General features: G+C 44.1%; 1 protein-coding gene across 4 annotated transcripts in view; it reads left to right on the forward strand.

Annotated features, from left to right (window-relative positions):
* ADK (adenosine kinase) overlaps positions 1 to 11,454 on the forward strand; it is a 671,242-nt gene that overhangs the window by 452,943 nt on the left and 206,845 nt on the right. For 2 of the 4 annotated variants that reach the window (XM_063958649.1, XM_063958653.1), the window contains exon 6: positions 7,559 to 7,709. In XM_063958649.1, the coding sequence (XP_063814719.1) occupies positions 7,559 to 7,709 (151 nt within the window). Of the gene's footprint in view, positions 1 to 7,391; positions 7,416 to 7,558; positions 7,710 to 11,454 lie in introns of all 4 variants that reach the window. The other 2 variants (XM_063958650.1, XM_063958652.1) reach the window with 2 other exon arrangements.

Here is an 11,454-nt window from a genome sequence, read left to right on the forward strand (position 1 = left end):
CCTCCAGGGCCTCTCGTCAGAGCGTCCAATTCTTCTTCCACAACGCCCAGACCTCCTCGTTCAGGGCCCCTGTGTCTACCAGGACCTGGCCCGGCTTTCTTTGACGACGTGGCTCTTGAAGCTTCCGTCTTGAGGGCTAAAGGGTTTTCTGAGGCGGTCATTCAAACTATGTTGCGGGCCCGGAAACCGGCTTCTGCTCGGATTTACCATAGGGTCTGGCATTCTTACTTTGTTTGGTGCGCATCTAACAATTATGACGCTTCTAAGTTTAGTACAGCCAAGTTGTTGGCTTTTCTTCAGCAGGGCCTGGACTTAGGCCTGCGTCTGGCCTCCCTCAAGGTTCAGATTTCTGCCTTGCCGGTGTTATTTCAGAGAAAAATTGCGACCTTACCTGATGTGCCTACCTTTACTCAGGGTGTGTTGCGTATCCAACCTCCCTATGTCCCGCCTGTGGCTCCTTGGGACTTGTTGGTGGTTTTGGAGGCATTACAAGAGTCTCCGTTTGAACCTCTTTGTTCTGCTGATCTTAAGTGGCTTTCCCTTAAGGTGGTGTTTCTGCTGGCTATTGCCTCAGCTAGAAGAGTGTCTGATTTGGCTGCCTTGTCTTGTAGTTCCCCATATCTGATATTTCACCGTGACCGGGCGGTTCTTAGGACTCGTCCCGGATATTTACCTAAGGTGGTTTCTTCGTTCCACCTTAATCAGGAGATTGTGGTTCCAGCACTTGTTTCTCCTGATCTGTCTCCCAAAGAACGGTCTTTGGATGTGGTACGGGCTCTCCCTATCTATGTTTAGAGAACTGCTTCTATTAGGAAATCTGATTCTCTCTTTGTTCTGTTGGGATTTCACAAACGGGGCTGGCCTGCTCACAAGCAGACTTTGGCCAGATGGATTAGAATGGTGATTGCACATGCTTATGTGAAGGCTGGTCTGTCGGCTCCTGCTCACATTACGGCCCATTCTACTCTGTCTGTTGGACCTTCTTGGGCGGCTCGCCATGGTGCGACCCTTGAACAATTGTGCAAGGCGGTTACGTGGTCCTCAGTGAACACGTTCATAAGGTTCTATGCCTTCGATACTGCCGCTTCCCAGGATGCTTCCTTTGGACGCCGGGTTCTTGTGCCTGCTACAGTGCGTCCCCTCCCATAAGGAACTGCTTTAGGACATCCCCAATGTCTACCCTTGTGGAGCCCAGTGTACCCCGCAGCAGAAAACGAGTTTTATGGTAAGAACTTACCTTTGTTAAAACTCTTCTGCGAGGTACACTGGGTTCCACAAGGCGCCCACCCTGACGCACTTGGCTTCTTTTGGTTGGTATGGCATTAGCCGCTGACACTTCTCCTGTCGTGAGAGTGTGGTGTATGTGGCTACTTTCTGTTGTCGTCTCTTTTCCTGCTACTGCATTGGGCTGGTTAACTAAAAACTGAGCTCCTGTGCAGGGAGGCGGGGTTATAGAGGAGGCAGCGCTATGCATCTTGGGAACAGTCAAAGATTTTGAGCCTGTTGGTGCCTCGGATCAAGATCCTACTCTACACCTCAATGTCTAGCCTTGTGGAGCCCAGTGTACCTCGCAGAAGAGTTTTAACAAAGGTAAGTTCTTACCATAAAACTTGTTATCCTGCAAGGTGGGGTTATCAACTCAAACTTTGGCACACGATGGGTTATGTGCAAATTGTTTTGCATTTCAGCAGATTGCAAGGCAGATCCCTGTTCAACGACAAATAGATCCACCTTGGGCTGTGTTTGCACAAACCTTATCCAGTATAGCTGACAGGTTGGTCCCTGCATCTTCAACCTCAGGAATAGTGTACACTATTAACCCATACATGCAGCTCCCAACTTATGATATAGTCCCAACAGCTTCTACAAGTCAACAAGCTGATAAAAGAGTAAATATATCATCAAATTCACAGGCTACACAGGATGATACAACAGATGATGATAGCTCCATATACTCTACTTCACCATATTAAGAACACATGGAAGGTTTCAGCTCAGAGTATATAGCTGAGTTAATTGGAGCAATTAAGGCTATAATGTCTCTAGAGGATTTAGCTGAGCCAATAATAAAAACTAAAGCACCTGTGTTTAAACGTCCCAAAACAGTTGGGGTTAAATTTCCAGGGTCAGACGAACTGACGGAAATTATGGAGGAACCTTGGGCTACGCCTAATAGGAAATATAGAATTCCAAAGAAATGGGGTTCTTACTACCCTTTTCCAGCTGGGGACTGTTTAAAAAGAGAAGTACCTCTTAAGGTAGATACGCACGTCATTAGATTAGTGCGAAAATCTATTTTGCCTTTGCCATCTACGTCATTAAATGATGTCACAGACAGAAGAGTTGATGGTTTTTTGAAAAACATGTTTTCTCAGTCGGGGAAGTCATAAGGCCGGCTATGGCCTCAGCCTGGATGGCAAAAGCGATAGTTGAATGGACTGAAGAACTGGAAAATGGTCTCTCAGCACCTACTAGGGAGCAGGAGTCCCATATAGCCCATGTGAAACAGGCTGCGCTATTCTTAGAAGAAGCAGCAATGGATATGGGTACGATTGCTTCTAAAGCATCAGCCTTCACGGTAGCTGCTCGCAGAGCAATTTGGCTACGTACATGGAAAGCTGATTCAGAATCCAAGAAGGTTCTGGAAGCTTTGCCTTTTGTTGGGAACGTTCTTTTTGTTAAGGAACTGACAGATATTCTGGAGTCAGAAGCTGAATCCAAGAAGGTCAGGTTTCCTGCCAGTTACAACCCTAAGCCTAAGGGCTCGGGATTTCGGCCATTTCGGTGGCTAGGTAAAACAAAAGGTAAAAGTAAATCAAAGCAAACCCAGTACAATAAGTCTGGTAAAGCAAAGAAGCAATGGGCCACCAGCTTCCAAACCAGAACAGAAACCATCAGCCTGTTGGTACGGGCCTCCGCCTGGGGGACTCCAAGGTAGGGGGCCGTCTTCTTCAGTTTGCACACATATGGCAGCAGTCGACAACAGACGCCTGGGTGCAAGAAGTGGTATCTCTGGGTTATGTTTTCCCTTTCAAGAAGCATCTTCCTCGAAGGTTTTTTTTTTGCACCAGTAAGAAGCAGTTCAAAAATTGCTTCAGTCCGGGGTAATTATTCCAGTACCCCCTGCACAATGGGGACAGGGTTTATACTCCAACCTATTTTTGGTCCAGAAGCCAAGTGGGTCATTTCAGCTCATCCTCAATCTCAAAATGTTAAACAAATACATTTGGGTCCCAAGGTTTCACATGGAGACACAACGCTCCATAGTTTTGGTCATGGAACCAGGGGATTACATGGTATCTCTGGATATACAGGATGCTTACCTGCATGTGCCGATAGCATTGTCCCATCAGTGTTACCTCAGCTTCGCTATCCTCCAGCAACATTTTCAATTCCAGGCATTACCCTTTAGGTTAGCCACAGCCCCCAGAGTATTTACCAAGATCATGGTGGTTTTGGCAGCTTATCTCCGCAAGCAGGGGATAAGGATTTTCCCATACCTCGACGATCTTTTAATCCTGGCACAATCCCAGGAATTGCTCTTGAGCCATCTTCAACAGACCATAACTTGTCTACTGAAACACGGATGGCTCATAAATTTGGCAAAGGCGTCTCTGATTCCGTCACAACAGATGATTCACTTAGGGGCTGTATTGGATTCAAGACTGCAGAAAATATTTTTACCTTTTGGAAAAGATATCCAAGGTGCAGTTAATGACTCAGGAATTGTTGCACAGTCAAACAATATCAGTTCACCCGGCAATTGGGTTGATGGTGTCAACATTCGATATGGTGGAATATGCACAATTCCACTCAAGACCTTTGCAACATCTGATTCTGACCAGATGGAATGGAGTACATCAGACAATAAAGAAACCAATAATGGTACTTCCAGTAAAGGTAAAAAGGTCATTAGCCTGGTGGCTACAGTCATCCCATCTAGACAAGGGGAAACTCTTTTGGATATCAGATTGGGAGATCCTGACAACGGATGCCAGTCTTCAAGGCTGGGGAGCAGTGTCCAGAAAATTATGGTTCCAGGGACAATGGACCATAGAAGAAAGTTGCCTGCCAATAAACCTGTTAGAAATTCGGGCCATATACATGGCACTGATTCAGGCAAAGGACACTCTGCAAGGAAAACCAGTACAGATCCGCTTGGACAATGCAATGGCAGTAGCGTACCTCAACCATCAGGGAGGAACTCGCAGCCAAAGAGCAATGAAGGGGGTAAGTCACGTACTAAAGTGGGCAGAACTCCATCTTCCAGCATTGTCCGCAGTGTTCGTTCCAGGAGTCCTGAACTTGGAAGCAGACTTTCTCAGTCGACACACCATTCGAGCAACCGAATGGGCTCTACACCCGGAAGTATTTCACACTCTAGTAGACAAGTGGGGGTTGCCAGAGATGGATCTCATGGCGTCCCATCTGAACAACAAAGTTCCGGCATACGGGTCAAGAACAAAAGACCCCGGAGCGATCCTTGTGGACGCACTGTCAGTGAAATGGGAATTTCATCTGGCATATCCGTTTCCTCCAATCTCCCTGATACCCAGGGTGGTGAGGAAAATAAAGCAAGCAAAGGGTGCCGTGATTCTAATAGCTCCGGCTTGGCCCAGAAGGCATTGATACATAGATCTGCAGAGGATGTCGATGGATGCTCCAATTCTGCTCACTCAACGTCCAGATCTACTGATGCAGGGTCCTTGTTATCACAGGCATCTGGATCGGCTGTCTTTAACGTCGTGGCTGTTTAAACCTCTATCCTGAAGTAATTTAAACGGGTTGTATTCATGTGACCGCCGGTCAGCTGACCGACAGTCACATGACCTCTATCCTGAGGTAATTTAAACGGGTTGTATTCATGTGACCGCCGGTCAGCTGACCGACAGTCACATGACCTCCTCCACCAGCCCGACGGGTCACTATCCCGATGGTCGACATGCCGACCAACAGGGACTATTTCCACTCGTGGGTGTCCACGACACCCATAGGTCGCCACCGAGCCTGCAAGGGGCTTGCTGCACTCGCCCCTCCCCGCCGGGATCCCGGCGTCGGTATGCTGCCGGGATCCCGGCGTCGGTATGCTGCCGGGATCCCGGCGTCGGTAAGCTGACCGCCGGTCAGCAGTACTACACCCATTTAAACAATGCTCAGAGCAAGGAAACCCTCCTCTGCTTGCATTTATCACCGAATATGGCAAGCCTATAATCATTTGTGCAGTGAAAGAAGTATGGATCCAAAATCTTTCAGAGTATCCAGAATCTTAGATTTCCTTCAGGCAGGAATGGATAAAGGTTTGAAGTTGGCTTCCTTGAGAGTTCAAGTTTCAGCATTAGCTGTATGGTTTCAAAAGAAAATTGCCACTTTACAAGATGTGCATACTTTTTTCCAGGGAATGCTGCGCATTCAACCACCTTTTGTTCCTCCTTCAGTACCTTGGGATTTAAGTCTGGTCATCAAAGCCCTTCAAGGGGCTCCGTTTTGAACCACTTAAGAAAGTGTATCTTAAATGGTTGACAGCTAAAGTACTCTTTCTACGGACTATGACATCAGCTAGAAGAGTATCATTTTTAGGAGCGCTGTCATGTAAATCTCCCTTTCTTATTTTTTTATCCAGATAAAGCAGTTCTCAGAATTAAGTCTGGTTATCTTCCAAAGGTGGTCTCGAAGTTTCACCTTAACGAAGAAATTGTAGTCCCGGCTTTTCAGGTATCAGGACTTTCTATGGTAGAAGCGTCGCTGGACGTAGTCGTGCATTAAGAATCTACGTAAATCGTACCTAGTGCCATCAGAAAGACAGATTCTCTCTTCATTCTCTACGGATTTCACAAGAGGGGATGGCCTACTACTAAACAGACACTAGCAAGATAGCTTTGAATGACGGCTTCAGAAGCATACTCTCGAGCTAATCTCCCTGTTCCGGCTAATGTCTCTGCTCACTCTACACGTAAGGTAGGTCCTTCATGGGCAGCACAACATGGTGTTTCAGCAGAACAGATATGTAAGGCAGCCACATGGTTTCATTAACACTTTCATTAGACATTATGCCTTTGATACCTTTGCCTCACATGACGCTGAATTCGGACGAAAAGTTCTCCTGTCTAATCCGGAGTGTCCCCACCACTAAAAATTGCTTTGGGAAGTCCCAATGTTATCCTGTGAATAACCTGTGGACCCTGCCGGAGAAATATCTGTTATGGTAAGAACTTACCTTTGATAACAGTATTTCTCCTATGTCCACAGGTTTCCACAGGGATCCCACCCTGACGCACCTGATTTGAGGATCTTTATACTCACTAACCTCTTCCCTCTTGTATGGAAAAGTATGCATGTGTGTTCTTCTCGCCTGAATAGAGTTCTACATAATGCTCTTGCCTAAATGCTTTGGAAACAACTGATTTGACTGAGTCGGTGGGTGGGATTATATGGACGAGCCCGTTGCATCCTGGGAGGCCAGAAAGCTTGTGATCGTTTGGTGCCAATCCGCTGTCTCTCCATCATATCCCAATGCTATCCTGTGGACATAGGAGAAATGCCGTTATCAACGGTAAGTTCTTACCATAACGTATTTTTAAAATATCGGAGATGAAAATAAAACTAACTGGGCATGCACGGTCAGGTAAAATGCCTGACAGACAGACATTTTATCCAACAGCCTGTAACCCAGCAGGTATAGTGGACATACACTCAATATTTATAGATATTGTGAGATATCTCAATATATATAGCCAAGATATCTTCATTTCTCCCTTGGTGAGGGAGAAATTTGTCTATTCCTTCCCAGTGAAGGAACATGGGAAATGACTTGGTTGGCCGCGACAGTGCATACCCTGCCCAATGCAGCTAACTTTCAACTTAGAAAATATTGAATTGGATGGACATGCTGGACGAACCGGTATGCTTTCCCAATCCACATGTTCAGGTGGGTCGCGCACATACACAGTAAAATTATGTGCCCGATTCGCCGATATCGGGCAGATCAGCCAGAAATTATTTTTAGAGAGTACAAGAGAGATCATAATTGCTTATTTGTAAGGTGCTGCAAAACTCCAGAACTATAAATCATACAAACTACAAGTTACACACAAATGGTGGTTTGGACATACAAGAGGATAGAGAGCACCTTTGTCTTATAGATGAAAGATCATGCATCATCATTCCTCTCTACAGAAGCCTCCATGTGCACGTTAAGCTTCCAAATATATATTATGGAAGGTATATTACTTCTCACCATTAAAATATGCAAATATGAAATGATCATGTTTGTTCGTTTTAGAAGATGTCCATTTTGAAAGTGATCATAAATAAGTGTCTGCAAGCGTGTTAGACTTCTGAAAGAATGGGTGTGATTTACAATAATGTACCAGAATTGCTTCCATCTTTTTCAGCTCATTGTTGTACTGTAGATTAAGGTATGTAATGTTTCAGTTTAAAGTTTGCAATAACACACATCAAGGTGGTATTTGGGATATTTGTAAATGCTTCTCGGTCACTGTAAGAGCACCATTGCAGTACCAATATTCCTTGACTCAAAAAATTACTATTTTGTTTACAGGAATAACAAGACCACCCTAACACTTGACACACATTTTTCCAGGTCTCTGGTAGCAAACCTGGCTGCTGCTAATTGCTATGATAAAACAAAGCACCTCGACCTGAAGGAAAACTGGCAGCTGGTAGAAAAAGCAAAAGTTTATTACATAGCAGTAAGTGCCATTTTATTCTAATTTTTATTCTATTTGGTGTTGGAGCATATTGTAGATCTTAGCAGATAGAAAGAGGTGGGGATCTTAAGGCCCGTACACACTGGTCGATGTATCGGCCGTTCTCTTGAACGGCCGATACATCGCGGGACCGTCGGCCAGTGTGTACGGGCGATACGTCTGTGAACTCCGTCGTTCACAGACGTATCGCGTCGGCCGCGCAGCACAGCCGACAGCCAATATATCTAACGATATATTGGTGCGTCGCTGTGTGTACGGGGTGGTCGGCCGACCGCCCGTACACATGCTGCGGCGGCCGGCGGTGATTGACAGGTGAACTGGCCCGCCCAGTTCATGACGTCAGTCCCCCGACGGATCGGGCTGTGTGTATGCACAGCACACTGCCCGATCCGTACATAGATATGTCTGCAGATCAATTGATCTGCAGATATATCTAATAGTGTGTACCCACCTTTAGAGTTTATTTATGGAATCTTAATTTTGTCAAGCATTACAGAGAAAAATGTAAATATCAATGCTTCTATTTGGTAAACACTCTTGTACTACTTGCAGTTCTGCTAGGATTTGCCATAGTTACGGGAACACATTTTAGCTGTGAAACCTATCAAATATCTGAATAGTATTAAAAAATCTTCAGCGAAAAGGCTGTACATAGACCCAGAGGCGTCACCAGGTGTGGTGACACCTGGTGCGCACTCTGCATAACTGCACCCCCCTCTCACCTCGCCGCTGCCGCCGAAAAGGGGTGTGGCCTGATTTGAAAGGGTGTGGCCTCACCGATGTCCTCTTCACTCTGGGGTCGTGTCCAGCTTACCCAGGCCGGAGATTCTGGCTGCCCCCCGAAGACTGTGCAGCGCAGTGCCGGCTCCTTATCTGTGACAGGAGCTGAGTGCTGCAAAGGATTATCATACTGCAGCACTCAACTCCTGTCACTGCAGTAGAAGAGCTGGCACTTTGGTGTCACCCCTTCCGAGGGTGACACCTGGGTGTGGGCCACACCCCCGCACCTTCCTTCTGACGCCACTGCATAGACCTTCATTTGTTTAAAGAAGCATCTTCAAGAAGAGTAATTTCTCACCCTTTCCTTCCTTCCTTCCTTCCTTTTCAATCACATGACCACTTAGGGCAAGCCTGGCCAACCTGTGGCTCTCCAGATGTTGTGAAACTACAAGTCCCATCATGCTTTGCCACAGTTTTAGCATTCCCTAATAGCAAAACTGTGGCAAAGCATGATGGGACTTGTAGTTTTACAACAGCTGGAGAGCCACAGGTTGGCCAGGACTGACTTAGGGACACTATTGGGGCTATTCAGTTGTTGGCAAGAGTCTTTTAACTAAAGGGCGTGTATCTGAGCTTTTCAATTGTTGCTCCGATCAGACCCCCTATTAGCTGCGGCAGTCACATCTCCGCACGTGCCTCCGGAGGCTGCAAGCTGAAATGTATGGAAAGTCGGCTGTTTCGGCGACCAAACAGGACTTTTCCCCATCGCTCCCATTAGTTTAGATGGGTTTTGCCGCTTTAGGCGACTACACCCTGTCTACCCGGATGCTACAAGTGCGATAAATAAAGGGCGCCCAAATCAATTGAATAGTAACAATGGGCGTCATTTAATTATCGCATTAGGACGAACAATTGAATAGCCCACTTTGAGTGACTGGCTTAGGCCGAGATTAAAAAAAAAATGAAACAAATGTCGACCTTTTGACTTGTCGACCTAGAAACCGTCGACAAAGTCTTGTCAACCTAGAGACCGGATACCATATAAAACACATTCAAGTACATAAAAAAAAATATAGAGAGAGAGAAAGATAGGATCTGAGGGCACTTAATGTTATGAAATACCATCTCATATAAGTGACAGTTTTACACAAAATCAACATATAAAAATACTTGTTTTAATAAAAAATATATACAAATTTACATACAGGAACAATTTTCTAAATCTAGTCCACTCCTAAATGACTTGAAGCTTCCAAGATATGAGGATACGGTAGGTACAGATAAAACACTGAATGCGTTTCATCAGGACGACTTCATCAGGGGTAAACGCAATATGTATCATCAGAAAAAAACAGTAGGATGGGTAACCACCACTAATTGGACTATTTCAGAGCACATATGCAGGGGGGGATCCTAATTAAGTCATCCCCATTAGAGTCCGATAAACTTCAGTCCGAAATCCCCAGAGGTTAAGACTTAAAAGGATTGGATCCAAATGTATTCCCTTTTGGTCAGTCCTTACACTGACTTTCAAAAATTTGAGCATTGCTCAGTATGCTTCTACCATGTGTTTAGGGCCTGTTTCAATATATAAATATATAATCAAGATTCCTTAATGTGCTTATATTATATAATGTGGTGAGATCTAGCCACAATAATTGGTTATATCAATTTTATGATATAGTACTGTCTTAGGCAGCTACCCCAAAAGAGAGGCCCACAAAGTTAATGTAATTTTTATTTTTTATTTTTTTTGAGGAGCGCGCTTATTCAATAAATGTTCTTACTAGAGATGTGAACAGAGGATGAACTATTATGACCTTATATACAAATGCACCCAATATATAAAAACTTTTTTTATTAAAAATTAAAATATAATATTCAGAAATTCATTATCATATGCATTTTCTTAATATTCCAGAAAGATATTAACAATTTAAGGGCTTGCAAGACCAAGTCACTTTCTCTTAATGTAATAGTGTTTCTTCCAATGCATTTCGTCTGTGGCGACTTCTTCAGGGGTGTTAATTCTCAGATAATTGAGTTTTCATCTTTAGGAATGGTTTTCATTCTCAGATGAAGAGTTAATAAAATACAGTAATTGTAAAAGCAAACTATTGTGCTAAAATATATAGATAGAGAGTAGTTTCTATTGGATTCCAAAAAATAGGTGATTTAGATTTTCTATCAACATAACTTATGGCCAATATCTTTGTATACTGACAGTCAGTCTCCCAACCGCCGGTCACACAACCGCATCCCCTGTCTAATGTAGATAGTAACTGGCACCAATCTATATAATCCAGTAATGTCTGTTCATAAATGTTTGAGCATTGCACAAATTGCTGCTGAGTGGCCACATGTTAAATGTTACATGTCAGCAAGGGGTTTTATAGCAGGTGCAGCAGCTTGTGACTGAGACAGTGATACAAAGTCATCTCATGTGTGCTGTACATTGAGAAGATCATAACACAAACAAATTGCATACAATGACATGAAACAGAAGGTAAAGAGGGCCCTGCCTAAATGAATTGGCAGTGAAGAGGTTCTGAACACTTAATACATAAAGGATTAACAATTATAGTTGGTGGGAACAGTGCATATGGCGTATTATTTGCCACTGTGCCTGGTGATTATAAGAGTGTTTAGTATCGAAATACATGTTGGATACCAAGTCATCTCAATAAGCTGTCAGACTGTTAATTAAATCACTGATTAAAGTGTGTCTGCATCACAGAGTATTACATGCACTTTGTATTAATATACTACATAAAGGCTAACAATAGCTGGCAGCAGCTAGCATGAAGTCTAAAAGCAATACAGAGCAGAATAGTAAACAAACTAACCTTGGCGCTGCATTAGGCTTTTCACAATTACTACTCTGTCCTGTGTTTTTGTTGGTTAAGGTAATTGTTCACCGCTTTATATGTTATATATTTTTATTCTCCCTACAGCCTTGTCTTTCTGATTGATTTTGTTGTTTTGCCGGTTTTTATATTTTATTGCT

Source organism: Pseudophryne corroboree, chromosome 3 (genome assembly GCF_028390025.1).
Source record: "Pseudophryne corroboree isolate aPseCor3 chromosome 3, aPseCor3.hap2, whole genome shotgun sequence".
Classification (NCBI taxonomy): domain Eukaryota; kingdom Metazoa; phylum Chordata; class Amphibia; order Anura; family Myobatrachidae; genus Pseudophryne; species Pseudophryne corroboree.